Genomic DNA, 14,653 nt, shown 5'->3' on the forward strand with positions numbered 1-14,653 from the left:
GATTTCCTTCATCCCATCTGCACTTTGAAATTCCTGCCTGGCCCAACGTACCTAACGAGTAGCAAAAGCCATGGCCTGAGGCCCTTAACGGAAAGCAAAGGGAGGGGCTGCCTCCCAGGGTGCTGCCTGCGCCTCTCAGCACAGCTGTCCTGTCTTTTAACAGTTAATTAGCTGGAGCAATTAGTGGTCATGGTGTTGTACAAAGAGCAACATGGAGTGTGAAAACCACAGAGAGGTGCTGGACCTGAAACCAGGGCGCAAATGGCAGAAGGCCTCGGGCAGCTCCCCCAGCAGCCCCATCACGTCCTGACACCAGCCACACGGTCACTGTGTGGCCCCATGGGCTCGGACCTTCTCTCCTGCTCCGTGTGTGCTCCCAGCAGATCACCAGCGTGCAAATCCTGGTGGTCCGTGGGGAGACACAAAGCACACATGGGGGCTGTGCCTGGATCCCAGAACACAGTTTTGGGGAAGATGATGCTCAGGAGGGCGACTGCTTCATGCAGCTGACTGTCAGAGCACCTGCACTGTGGCATGAACTTTTGGGAGAAGGAAGAGGGAGATCCGAGGGGCAGGGAAGGATGAGAATCAAGCTGGGGTGACTTCTAAGTTAAAGTCGAGATACCATAATACCAGGTGAAAATAGAAACACCTGTGATCTTTATACAACAACCTGTAATTATGTGCACAAAGGCACACGTCTCTGAGTCTGTAGGTGTGTGCATGCATTATGCATTAACGTGTACAACAGCCAAATAAGCTGGCAAAGTTGCTTTTCCTTCTATACTACCTTTAACTAGGAGACACACGTTACAAATGTTTCAAGTTTTCAAATCCGTGGCAAACATCACAGCACTTTCTGTCTTCTCTTTGAAGGCCAGAACCTTCTGCTTTGCTTCCCCCCGTACCCGCTGCGGCCACCCCACTATGACAGGGTGCAGTGCTGCTGGGCATCCCACATTGTAAACAGGAAAGCTGATAGTGCAGGGGTGCAAAAGGGTGGCACGGGGAGGCAGTGAGCCCTGGCACATCGTCTTCCCCTGTACAGATTTGGTGGGACACGGCAGCCCCTGGAAATCTGCCTGGCACAGGTGGGGGCTGCGTGGGGGACTTGTGGGAGGCTGCACTGCCCCACAGCCAGCACCATGCCTACAGACCCGCTGGTGACATGCGGCCACCTCACCCTGCTCCGTCCCGGGCACCGCCTGCCCCCAGCGGGGTCACCGTCAGGCACACTGGTTTTAACCCCAAAGTGTCCCCTTGAACTCAGAGCTTAGCTGAGCCCTCGTTACCTTCTGGCGGGTTATTCTGTGAGCCTGAGCTGGGCATGATCTGGCCAACGAAGCTTTATCTGCTCAGGCAGGGAAGCTGGTGCCCTGCAGGAGCAGAGCTAATCTGGCAGGGTGGTGCCGAAACAGCGAACGGCAAATTTTGCCAGGTGCGAGATGATGCTCTCAAGGGCTGAGCAGGATGTGGTGCTCAGGAGACCACCCCATGCCCACGGCACCAGCTGGGTAGCTCCTAATAGCAAAGCTGGACCTGGCCTAAACCAGGTAAGAGCAAGACTTTGTGAAGTGTTATCGACAGAGAGGCACACGGAGGGCACAGCCTGGCCTTTCATCATTTTCCTTCACCTTTTCCATCCAGTGAGCATGCCTTCACTTCTGCTTTAAAAGACAGCAGCGATCTGGGCTCTCCAGTTTCTGTGCTTTGCTCCAGGTTACCCCGTGCGCTCCCCAGCACAGACAGCACAGCAGGCCCACGGCGCAGCACGCCTGCTCCCCACCAGCTGTTCTACTTCAGCAAAACAGGAAACCGAGATCCTACGACACGACCGCGCTGCAAAGCTCTGCCCCTGCGGCATGCACGCTGTAACTTTCAGGGGAAGCTTCAGCGGGTATGCTTCAGTCCCTCTGATGCTGCACCTTGGTTTTGCCCTCTTGCTGAAGACACCTTTGCTTGTCCCTCCCAGATGCAATGCACTGAGCTGGGGGTAGGGGGGGTGCTCCCTCCCACTGCACGCCAACATTTAGGATCAAAACCAGGCATTCACCTTCAGCAGATGAACTGGGGAAAGCATTTTCTTTTTGCAAAAGGGGAAGACTGGTGAGTCCAGCTGCAGAGCCATTTCCCATTAAGCAGCCCACAATATCATCTTACATCCTCCTAGTGACAGTTTGTCTACTACCCCACAGAGCAGCTGGACTTTTGTAACGCTGAGAACACAAAATCCCAAGCGGAGGGAACCCTGGGGATCTGCCATGTTGCAAAGCTGGTGAGACAAAATCAGCTGGAGAGAAAGGAAAAGGATCCCTCATCCCTCCAACGCTATAAAGATAGCAGCAGAAGAGGAGCACGCGTCCTCCCAGACCCAATAACCTTGCCCAGATGGTCACAAAACCACGCAGGCTGGATGATGCCAAGCCATGTCCTCCCTGGTGGCGGCTGTAAGCTCCCCCTTGCCCTGGCAGCTCCCTGACCCCTACCACAACAAGCTGGTAAAACCGCTGTCCTGCCAAGGAGTGCAACCACCAGCACGTTTCGTAACTACCCAGCCCAGGGTCATGGAGTTAACACTTCACAGTTATTTTCTCCATGCCAGAATGAGTTAAGGTAGGAGCCTCTGCCCCGGCTTTGAATTTCCTGGCTTTCCCCATCTGCGTCACAACACGATTCTTCCCAGCCAGCCTCTTCCTCAGATGTTCAGAGTTAGCATTGGGAGCCCAGCCAGCTCTCCTTCCCAAAACAAACACGGGGCCTCCTGATGCCAGAGATTTGCCTTCTATTCAATACCCCAGGGACAAAGCTCTCGGCTTTACAAGCACTGCCCCGATTCTCAATTCTGCAGAGGTATATAAATAAAAATGCAGCTTTTAGAGAGCCTTGTCTGCACTAGAAAAGACTTGATGGCATGTCCCTACAAGCTGCCTCTCTGCATCAACCGTAAATAGAGCCTCAATTAATTAAAGCTGTTCTTTGCCAGGTTAGCATACACTGTTTTAGCAAGGAAAATAAGGCTTATTGTCAAATTGTTTTTACCTTGTATGACATCTGCCTTGGAGTTTTTGCTAGTAATAAAACCACCCACCCATTATTAAACCACCCTGAAACCTAATGCCTAAAACTGTCTAAACCTAATGCCCCGAAGAATGATAAAGTACCCATCTTGATAGAAAAGCTTTGCTTTCCCTTCAACAGCTCTGGGTTCACATCTGCTCTGCTGCTGCTACCTGCATGCTTTGCCTGGAGGGCCAGCAACTGCAGAGCTGCTGGTGGCTGATGAGAAGTGATTCAGTGGAAATCCTGCCATGAGCCCTGAAGATAGCAAGCCACATCACCACACTGCTGCATGCAGGCAACAAGCTGAAATCCAGAGTGATCCATCCTCTGCGCTAAGGGAAGTGCCCTCAGCCTCCAGCAAGCCAGGGCTTCCCCTTCTTTTGGAAGAGGAGGAGAAAAATACGTGACTCATGGCAAAAATTTGCTTAATATGCTCCTGAAAGGGGAAGAACATGCAGAGAAAAGGAAAGAAAACACCTGTAATAAATACTGCACTCCTATCACTATTAATATTCCATTAGCAGATGGAGGAACTGGGGCAAGGTTTCCCTGCCCACACGGGGCACCCATTGCAGTGACCCAGCGCAAGCCCAGGGTGAGGGACACGGCGCTGGGTTCGGGTGCCTCGTGACAGCCACCTGCCTCCCAAACTGTCACCCCGACTGGCACGGCGGGGTAGAAGTTCTTCATGGAAGGCTGAACGCCAAGCACTGCCATTTTGAGAGGGGGCCGAGCAGCAGCATCTCCGAGGAGACCAGAAGGCCTGAGGAGCAGCGAGCGAGGAGACAAAAAGAGGAGCTGCGGTAGGAAGCTAGAGATGGCAGCAGGTCTGGTTTTCCCATTTTTTGTATTTCTGGGATGGTTTTCTCTTGCTAAGCTAGATAGCTTTCCACTGTGAGTGTCAGGGTGATTTGTAAATGACTCGTTTAGCTTTCCATCACCCCAGCACTGGGGAGTGAATCGCTACCCAGGGTCCCCCCAGCTGCCCCAGGAGCCCTCCCAGGCAGCGGCAGCTGCCCGCAGACACCAAACGCCCTCTCACAGCTTCCTCACATGCACATCCTCACCACGGCTCCGGCCATCACTTCATCTGGCACCAAAAAGCAGTTATTTGGGGTTCAGGCTGCAAAAGTCCTCTAGGGATATCAGCGACATGCCTGCACGTACTTTCAAGGCCCAGGCCCCTACAAAACAGGACAGACGCAGAACAGGGAGTTGGGCCCTTGCGAGAGACAAACGCTTGGGCTGGAGCAGGAGCCACAAGCTAATGCTTTGCCTTGCAGAAAGTACAGAGGTAGCTATGAGACGTGCAGTTTCTAATCCACCTAGAAGATGGCATGCCAGGCTATAGGGCTGCCCTGCACCTTAAGCAGTATTGGCTCCTGGCTGGGAGGACAGCGCTTCTCATTAAACACCCCATATCAAATCCTCTGCCTCTCGGTGCTCCCACCTGAGTGGCAGCACTACACAAGCTGAATAGCTGATATGGCAGGGGAGGTGGGTCTGGGCAGCAAAACCCATTCTTATTCTCTTCTTGCAGCCAAGGGGTTGTACTTGGATGTGTTACTGGGCTTCTATACTTAGCACCATCAGAGGATGAGCATTTGCATCACAATAACAACGTGCTAATAAAAAATGAGGGAAAATTTATCCCTTTCGAAATTCTAAAAACCTCACTGCATGGGAAGCAGTTCTCCCTTGTGAACGTGGGTTAGTCTGTCTGGGCTAATCCCCTATTCATATGTAGTGGCTTATTAGGGATTTTAAAAAAACACTGAAGGCTTAGACAGTATATTTACAGTGGAACAGACTCACACAAACTATATATTTTATTTAAGCAATAAATTTAATGATACATTTGACTTGAATTAATGTTGGAGAAATCTAGAAATCTGTTCTTTTCTTTCCTGTTACTTCTATGAAACCCTTTAATAAAGGCTTTACAGAAGCAGTAATATATAACTTTAAAAGGGTATTAATGCCAGTTGAAAAAGAGCCAACACAGACTGAATTCCTGCCTCCTGCAGAACAGCAATAAATCCTCCCACCGGCACTCAGTTCCATTCAAGCCACAGAACTGCAGCCTGTCTGAGCCCTGCGGTGACCACAGCTCACTCGAAACAAGAGCCCTAAGGGCCCTATGGCCACATTTTCCCAGATTTACAGCAGCTCCCTCACCGACTTCTCTGCTCTCTGTGATTTGGGTATATTTTGTTTTGTTAGAAACTACTGGGGGTGGTTCATGGAGCAAAATTCAAGTGCAGCCTCTGCATGCCAACTCTGTAGTGACCCCGTTGTGAACCCCACAAATGTCTGAGAGAAATCTCATTGCAGAGGGCAGAGAGAATTAATGTGAAACAGAGCAGAGAGAAGCACAAGGGGAACATGAGCTGCCAGGGATGCCCCACAAGCCAAGGGCAGAGCTGGAAACAGAGCTGGTTTCCTAAATCACTGTCGATTCATCCAATGCTCTCCAACTCATACTGCTTCTGAATAAATGCTAACACCATCTTTATCACCATCTTATTCATGTGGCACTCTAGTTCAAAACAGTATTTCTATGCTAGATATCCAGGACTTACAACATTACCTAATCCTCTAGGCAAAACACATGTCCACAGGGGGACAGTTACGATTAAGTGAGGCCCAACTCCACAGTTAGCTGAATGGCAATGGAAACGCCAGATATGGAGCACGTGCAGAGGGCTACATGGCAGGTCCAGCAGCAAAGCCTGTTCTCAGGATGCTTTTTATACCACGGCAATCCCAGCAAGGGATGTGCCCTCGGTCCAGCACATTTTAAGGAAAATGGCTGCACTGCACAGCTACCCACACCCATGGCAGAGGACCACAAGCACTCAAGGGACAGCAGCTTCAAGGGCATTTTCCTGCGAGCTCAGCCTGGTAAATGCCCATCTGCAGGCACTAATCCTGCCCAGCCACAAGCAAAGCGCTGTAGCAGAGACCTCCATAAAGCACTAACACCATTCACAGTGACTTGGTTATTTGTGATTCTCTGTACTTAGCCGAGGGCGCTCTCCCTGCTTTAAGTACACCAATGCTGTTCTACTACAGGCAAAGCTTTAAGAAACCCATTTTTTCCCCACTGGGTACACAAAGTCCTGTTGCACTTTAGTCCCTCATCCTCCGGAAGGGGATTTTGCCTGCTGTTCATAAGTCCTATCAGGAGGAAAATGTCATTTGCTGCTTTTAGCTCCACGTTTCAGGACAGAGTCCACCAACTCTATCACAGCCGATAAGTTTTCATAGAGCTAAGCGCTGTGCTCCTCAGAACTGCTCCCCTGCTCGCAGCGCCCCGGGCACTGCCTGCGGCATCGCAGCCCGGCTTCCTATCTACAGCTTTAGCAAGGAAACAACCACACCAAAATCAACAGATTTGCCACTGATGATTCAAGTAGCCAAGAGTTTTTGGTTGATATACACAAAATATTTGCTGTTAGAGAAAATTATGCATCGGGAGAATTTCTGCTATCTGAAGTATTTATTAATGTAGCTTTGCAAGTCTCTGTCTCTGTATGCATAACTGCTTACTCAAGCACACATTGTGTCAGAAGTACAGCGGCTGGGTTGTGGTACCATTGCACTATTTCCATGACCTTTGACAAAGAACTGTAGACCTTTCTGCTGGCATCGTGGCATTTTATACATCTCACATCAATAAAGAAAACAGCTGTGATGACACTGATATTTTTGATCTGTTTCGTCCCCTCCAACTCTTCTCAGCGAAGATTATTATTGCTGGTCCCTAACACCAAGGATCCCTTATCACTGAGGAGGCTCCTTGCATGCTAGATGATGTACACACATGCATCAAAAAGCTTTAAAGAGCTTACAAGCTAAAGATAAGGCAGGCAGGAGAGCCCAAGGAATGGTAACGCTGGCCTGCCTGGGTGCCACAGGCCACAACATACCAGCAGCTCAGTCACTGCCAAACTCTGCCAAAAGCACCAGAACCTGCAGTTAATTAACTGAACTTTTTTAGTGCTAAACAAGCAAAACAAGGCATTCAACATAGTTATTTCAGTACGATATGTGGCAGAGGACCATGCCACCAACAAAATTTACCAGCTGTTTCACCATGTTGTGGTTCTTACTCCAGTCCCCAGCTCTCATCTTCCTTCCAAAATGAGGTGCACCTCTGACACACAAGGCTGCAAAGGACAGCTTGAAAACTAAATTCTTGAGGATGAGATCAGGTTTTGACACCCCTTCTTTCTCCCCCAGAAAAACAAGCAACCACCACCATCACAAAAAAAACCCACATTCTGCCTGTTTCTTTTTTAATTCAGAAAAATACAAAGCTACCCTCTGTCTCAGGATTTCTTCTCCAGCGCCAGGATGCTCTGCAGCCTGACGTGTAAATCAGCATGGCTGGGGATGCAGCGCAGGTTGCTGCCCAGCTGGAGCACAAACTGTGCAATCCAGCTGACAGCTTTACTCAGTCGTGGTTTGAATTTGCTGCAGTTTATTTCTGGAGGCGTTTAAAATGCCTGTCTAGAAGGTGTCAGGACCGCTGCACCCAGTGAGTCATCCACTACGCCTGATGTAGGCTGGTAATAAATCTGCCCCAGTGCTTACTAAAGCTTTGTACAGGCCTCGGCAGGTACTTCGCACAAAGATGACGTAAAACAGCGAATAGGAGAGATAACTGCAACTGTGTGGGTCTGGTGCTATTTTTCCCTTAATAATCTTTTGTTAGGATCCGCCAGTTAAGAAGTGCTGTACACAATAACTCCAGCCATCTGCCCCAAGGGATGCAGTAACATAACATCAAGCATCCTGCATTAGGATTTCAGAGAACAGATTTCAGTTTTCTGTGCTCGGGTAGAACAAACCAACTTACATCATGAATTTCCTGTAGCCAAATTAGTGTTATATATATATATATATATACGTATGTACACGCACACACAAACATATATATGTATAAAAAGCTAGCTTGGCCACCAGTAGCAGAGTGCAGCAGGGACCAACGGGGCCAGTGGCTGCCCAGCACCCCGGGGGGTTGCAGCCCGGGCTGGGGGTGCAGCAGGACCCAGCTGGCTCCAAGCAGCTCGGAGCATCTGCACAGTGCTGCAGCCACTCCAGTGGCTCCGAGCTCAGCATCCCTGTTGTCTGCCCCTTTGTGCTTCACCTCCAGGACAAAGAAAACATTTCTCTTTCTTGTGGGAGACAGTAACTTCAGGGCCAAGAGGGAGAAAAGCAGCAAGATGTAGAAGAAATTAGTTGGCCAAAGAAGGCCCTTAGCTTGTAGCTCCTAAATTATGGGAAGAACAACAGGAACCAATGCAGATTTACTGGAGATACAACACCAGCCTTCTTGTGGCCCAGAGATACCCAGCTGAAGAGGGGCACAGCCAGAGGAAGGCTCAGAGGTGAGAGGGATGCACAGAAATGCGCACAGAGAGCCGGGACGCGGCTGCATCGCTGCAGGGCCTGCTTCAGTGGGGAGGACAGCGGCAGTGACTGATTCCTATGGCATTACTGGTAAATCTACCCCTGTTCACACTTTCCTTGGGGAAAGAAGCATTGTACCAGGCTTTGCCAGGAAGTATTTTGTGTCCTGTCACATTCCTGTGGGTCTCACCCTGGCAAGGGGCTGCTGTGTGCTGCGCGTGGGGGATGAGTGCCAGGACAGGCTGGAGCTGCCCTTGGGGAGCTGACAACAGCACGGGAAGTATTGAATTCTGATGGGAGCAGCAGCTGGCTGCTATCAGAAAGGCGCTATCTCTAACCTTTTGAAATCCTTAAGCATTTCTTTTCTCACTGGAGAGATGAACAGCCTGCCAAGGTCATTTGCACTTGGAAGATGTGCAGAGGCTGCAGGGCAGTGCAGCTCAGCCCATCGGGGCTGGGATGCTTTGCACAACACTACTCGTGCAAAAATAGTGACACCAAACACGACCCGCAGCTAAACCAAAGGCCCTTCTCCAGTGCCGGAGCAGGTAACGCGTCACTGCCTCTGGCTGCCAGCAGGCTGCGAGGCAGCACCAGCATAAATGGAAATTAGTCTCGTTATGGATGACAGGCAGCAGTGCAAGCCTGTATCAGCACAGGATACAGCTGAACACAAAACGACCCCTTTGGCAATAGCGCTGTAGCAAATAAATTGGCATCTCAACTTACCTTGTGAACGGGTTATCCTTTTGCAAACGGAGAGTAAACATAGCAGACGAGGCAGGCTGATCGGCAGGAACTGGAGCGCAGGGCAGGTCCCTTCACACAACAGTAGTCCTTTTCCCCGGCAGGTCGGAGGCGTTCTCGTAGGCAGAGACGAGTCCCTTTGCCCAGCGGGTGCCTGGGGAGCCCTGCTGCATCACCACCAGCCGGATGGGAGGCTGGCTGTTCGCAGGGACTTCGGGAGCATATTCCTTGCTGGGATCCTTCCCCCTGCAGTCATAGAGCACGCAGGAGATCAGGAAAACCAGGAGCAAAATAACATAGCTAGCTACCAGAATGATGAGATTCAAGGTAACAGGGTCAATCTCCAAATAAAACTCCATTTGATCCCATACTATGGAGTGCAAACCCGGACAGTGAAGTTTCATATGCACGAGTGAGCGAACGCTAACTGATCAGAATAGATGTATTGGCTTTGCGGTAAAAATACATTAATCCTCAGGTCTCCTGTAGCAATAGATTTCCCCGAACTGGATGATTAAAGCAGCTCAGTTTAATAACTTAAGCTCCTTCTTTTAATGCCACATTGCCTACAGTGGCAGAAGCTAAATTTGAATGCTATATTGACAGCAAAACATCCCCCTTGCTCAGGGACTCTATCTTTCCTTGACAGGCAGGCACCAAACCGTGTTTCCTCTAAGGGCATTTTGCAGGCGCTCCCCCCTAAAGGTGGGTTTGGGCCCCAGACCAAGTCACTGTGGCTGTGGGCTGAATAAAACCGAGCCATTCACTAGTAAATGAGTACAGAGATAAAATAGGGAGAGAGTCATTTGCAAGGTAACTTTTCTCAAAGACTAGTCAGCCTGATTCTGATTTCAACAAAACCTTTGTGCCCTGCCCCTGGGCTATAAAGGGCCCTTGAACATGAATTAAAAGCTTTTATTGCCCACTTCCCCATTAGCAGCCCCGGGGACACATCTCCCACTGCCGCAGGCGATGCCCAGCCAGCACTCACAGCCCTGTCCCAACCAGCCAGGTCTGTTGCCACCACAGCTTCTCCAGCCCGGGCAGCACTAATTTCTTTTCCCTACACAGACTCCCCGCTTGCCAAAAAATGGCCAAGCTGGCAGCGTGGCTGTCCCGTGCCTGGGAGCGGTGCCAGGCTGCCCAGCCACAAAACCAGCAAGAACTTTTCGCACCTTCAAGGTTTGCATTTCTGAAGCTGATGAGGGAGCAGCGATACACACGCAGCTGCCACACATTGCCTGCTTGTTTCCATGGAAAAGGAAGCTGGAGAGAGCATCCCTCCTCCAAAGAGCATTGTACCAGGTGTAGGACACCAGGAAGGCAGATGGGAAGGGCAGGAGATGATGCCAACGAGCACCCAGACCCTACGTCAGCACACTCGCTGCTTCCACGCAAAACTCCAAGGTTTTGGTCAGCATTACAGCACAGGAGGGTCTTAGTAAGAGATTAGGCTGTCTCAGTCTTAGTGCTGCCAGAGCTGTGGAAAAGGGCTTTACGTGTCAGCGGGAATCCGATCCGGCACGTCTAAGCTGTAAGAAATATGTCATGGGGCCATCCGGCTGCCGCAGACCTCGACGCACGCCGCTCATTTTAAGGCCAACATCGTCTGCGTCCCCCCAGTCTGCCCTCACGGCCCTGTTTAGCCCTTAAGACATTCGTATCAGGGAGAAATAAACACAGAGCCGGCACTGCAGGAGGCATGTTGAATGGAGAGGAGGGGAGCCTGCAACAAGAGGATGCGCATTGACGCAAGCCTCGTGCTGCATTTGTCACCCATTACACACACATCCAAAGCCGACTAAACTTGGCTTTTGAGCATAGTTTAGACCAAAACTGTGATGTTTCAAGACAAGGTAAGGCATTCCAGTATGCAGTTCTCCTCCAAAGCAATGATGAATGGAGCTGGGACTTGGTTTCAGCTTCTAGCTGGGAACATTTGAAAGTCTTTTTAAAATCCCTCCTTAATGACTCAGAAGTACAAGTACCTTTGAAAGGCAGAAGGGTTCATGGTTTTAAAATTCAATCACATTGCACTACAAAAAGTTAGTACCAAAGTAATAATTTATATGTAGTTCACATGTTGGCAGAGATTTGTGAGAATACACATTTCAGATTATGTTTAGGGGGATTTTGAATTAGTTTAAGTCTTTTAGATTAGTCTCCAAATAAAGCCTAGGCTCTGTAAACTCAGTACCATCCTCACAAAAGCAAGTTGATGTTGTTTTTCTCCCTTTTATTTAAAGATCACCAGAAGGTGAATTTTCTCTAACTCCTCCCACACTGATAGCCAGCACTCAGATTTCGATCTGATGTTGCAGCCAGGAGATGCACGATGTTAAGCATTTAATTTAGCAAGCTTTTAGAGGGGCTTGTCAAAAAGTAAAATCTGGAACTTGATTACTGCACCACCTCCTGCCCGGCAAGAGAAAAGCCTCCACGGTTCTACATCTCTGCAGCTTCCCGAAACAGTGCCTTAGAGCGAAACCACGCCGCGTTTCCAAAGCGCCTCCTGACGGCTGCACCCAGGTCCGAAGCACAGCGAGCAGACCTCGCATTTACGCTTCTGTTGCGACCCCTGGGGCCCCATCCCCGAGCTGCTTGCAGCAGCCTGTGCACTGGAAACTGGAGTCTGCAAGTGGATTTGTCCAACGCACATTGCTTCCTCCCAGCCTGAGTCCAGAGCACGAGGAAGGTGTTGACTTTGATACTCCTGAGCCAAGAACTGCCAGGGTTCAGTACTGTGGCTGGCACCCTTGCCAGGAATATCACGCCTCTCAGGATCCCGTCTGCACACATCCCCAGGCTCTGCACGGTGCAGTCTCACTCCAGCAAGCCAGCGTTGCTCCCTGGTCACCATCCCGCCGTCCCCCCCTGCCCAGCCCTCACCATGCCCATGCTGTTCGTGCCACACACCCCGCTCTTAAGAAAAACCTTCCAGATCTGTTTGCGCCTCTACTGATGGAGCGCTGACACCTCTGAGGTGAGTGGATGTGCATTTCTCCCTGAGCAAATGGGAGTCCTGGAAGTTTTGCAGGATTTGGAAGAACCCAAGCAAGCTGGCACATGGGTTGGGGTGAAGTGCTGCTTTTCTGCAGGACTGGTGTTCCTCGGAAGTCTGCGGTTCAGCTCCGCTGTAACTGCTTCAGAGCCAGATCAGCTCTGCCAGAGCACAGAGAGGGCAATTTGCACAAAGCCTCTGAAATACCCTCTAAAAGTGGATTTGCCGGAGTCTGCTATTTATTTTTTCTACTACTTATTTATTTCACCATTCTACCATTTAAACAACAACAACAAAAAAGAACAAGCCCATCCCAGGGTTTAGAGCTCTGAGCTGAAGATCTGAGCTCACCAGTTGCCACCAATGCAACTCCACATTCAATTCTTCCTGCAGTTTTTTCCTCTTATTTCATCCGCATTGATTTATAGATGCTTCCGGATGAAAACACCTTTTTTTATAAGCAACCAGTTCAACTGGGGTGAGATATAAAGAAATAAAATGTGCATAAACTGAAAGTTACGTATCTTTAAAAATTTTGCTTGAAATCACTGTATAGTGACCTTCACAACAGATAAGTTCTGAGGTTATTAAAAAAGGAAACAACTCCTCTATGATCAGACAGAAATGATATTACAGCAAAAGCCTTGGGAAGAGGCCCCAGTGGGACAGTTATAAGCGCTCCCCTTCCTTCAAGTGCAGCCACGGCACAAGTTGAAAGGGGACACAGGCAATGGCTGAAGAAATCAGTCTGCAGGGAAGCACAGCGTCATCTGGTCTGCCGCAGAAGGCCAGCGGAGCAGTGTTTGTCCAACTTGGCCAAGTGAAGCACTAGGTGCCTGCTGTGCTGACTCCAAGCAAAGCTGGTTAGGGCTGACCCCATGAGCATTTCGGCTGGCAGATCCCAGACACAGCAGCCTGGATGGGTGACACGTAGCACAACACACTGGGACGATGCATGCAGCAGAATATCCCAAAGAGAGCAGCCATATGGAAACAAAAAGCAGCATTCAGACCCGGTGCTTCCCAGATGCAGCTGAAGCAGTCGAGAGCACCGGCAGAGCCTGGTGCGTTGCGGGAAGCACTGCTCGACGCAGCTGACCCCATTCCAGCTGGCTGCACCTTGGAGCTGCCGCCCAGCGAGAGCCATCGGTGCTGGGCTTGATTGGCTTATCTGCAGTGTCACTGCTAAAAATAGCCCCTCGTAAATAAATCTCTTCAATCCTGGTGCAGCGTGAACAGAGTGGAACATGGACAACAGCAACAATAATGAATTTCAAACAGAACAACAAACAGGCTGAAATGGGGTGTCCAGAAGGACAGACCAACCACAGGGATCCCATCCTGGCCTTTGCAGTGGGGCACACCAAAAGCCAGCGTGTGGGTTGCTGTCCCAGCCCGTTGGTTCCCCCCTGCAGAAGGCCGCAGCATCGGAGGGAAGTAGCCCACCACGGTCAGCAACCAAACTCTGGTTACTCCAGAACTTACAGCCCAAATCCCAAACGCCCAGAGCAAACCCAGCGAGGGCAGCTCTGCAACACACACGCCATGGGGAACTGATGCAGGGCACGGGACACCTCGGGGGCGAGCGGTGCAGGGGCTCGCAGAAAGGGCACACACCCCTTCGTGCTTAGCCTGCGGCGTGGGGGGGCTCTTTCCCCCCTCCCCACGAGCCGGGCTGGCAGGTAGCTGCCCCTTCACCTCCATGCCCTTATTTCCCATGGGTCCCTCAGCTCAGCGCCGCTCAGAGCCGCCCCCCGGCGCAGCGCTGCGGGCCGCCCACACGGGGGCGCCGGGATCGGGGGCGCCCCGGGACCCCCGCGCTGGGCTCCGGGGGGCAGCGGGCTCTGTCCTCTGGCAGCGCGTGGGGGGAGAAAAGGTTTTTCCACCGTTGGGGTTTTGCTATGCGCTCTGTCAGGAAGCATTTAAGCGCTATGGTTAAAGCATTTCCTGCTCTGTCTATATACATATATATAATATAATCTATTTGATCCCTACAGCTTTAGAAAAGAACTGCTATAACACTCCTCTTGATATGTGAATAGAAATTCAAGAAGATAAAAATGGAAAACACAGCATAGCCACTATGCACAGGACTAGCATACTCAGTTATCTGGGTTGTGGTCCCCTCCCAAGACCCTAAACCCACAAATCCATCAGTCAGCAAAGCACCTGCCTGTGAGACTATGGATGATCCTACAGAGGTGAAAGAGGCAGCTGGCACTTGAGGTTAAGCATGCCCTGCATCTTGCTGAAAAAGGCAGAAGCTCAAAACAAAGATTTAAGCCTTACCATATCAAGCACTGCTCACAGATATTGCCTGCATGACTCCAGCTCCCATCCCCAAACACTTAACCTCCACTACTCCCAAACCCACAACCCCTCAGCACCCAGCAGGCCAACATGCTGGCTATATCTAATTTTCTTTAT

At 50.5% G+C, this 14,653-nt stretch overlaps 2 protein-coding genes across 2 annotated transcripts in view; both read right to left on the reverse strand.

Moving 5' to 3' along the window:
* The window catches only part of MMD (monocyte to macrophage differentiation associated), a 42,281-nt gene extending 33,018 nt beyond the window's left edge, over window positions 1-9,263 (reverse strand). Inside the window, exon 1 of the mRNA XM_066980261.1 lies at window positions 9,208-9,263. Coding sequence (XP_066836362.1) covers window positions 9,208-9,248 — 41 coding nt within the window. The 5' untranslated portion in view covers window positions 9,249-9,263. The remainder of the gene's footprint in view (window positions 1-9,207) is intronic.
* Window positions 9,264-9,299: 36 nt separating this feature from the next.
* SMIM36 (small integral membrane protein 36) lies at window positions 9,300-10,821 on the reverse strand. Its single transcript, XM_066980265.1, has one exon. It carries the CDS (start codon window positions 9,627-9,629, stop codon window positions 9,300-9,302), a length of 330 nt encoding a protein of 109 aa, XP_066836366.1. The 5' UTR covers window positions 9,630-10,821.
* Window positions 10,822-14,653: the final 3,832 nt, after the last annotated feature.

The sequence above is a fragment of the Anser cygnoides genome, chromosome 19, assembly GCF_040182565.1.
Source record: "Anser cygnoides isolate HZ-2024a breed goose chromosome 19, Taihu_goose_T2T_genome, whole genome shotgun sequence".
Taxonomy (NCBI): Eukaryota; Metazoa; Chordata; class Aves; order Anseriformes; family Anatidae; genus Anser; species Anser cygnoides.

Coding starts and splice junctions, on each gene's coding strand:
- SMIM36 (XM_066980265.1), bottom strand. CDS start 9,629: ATGAAACTTCACTGTCCGGGTTTGCACTCCATAGTATGGGATCAAATG.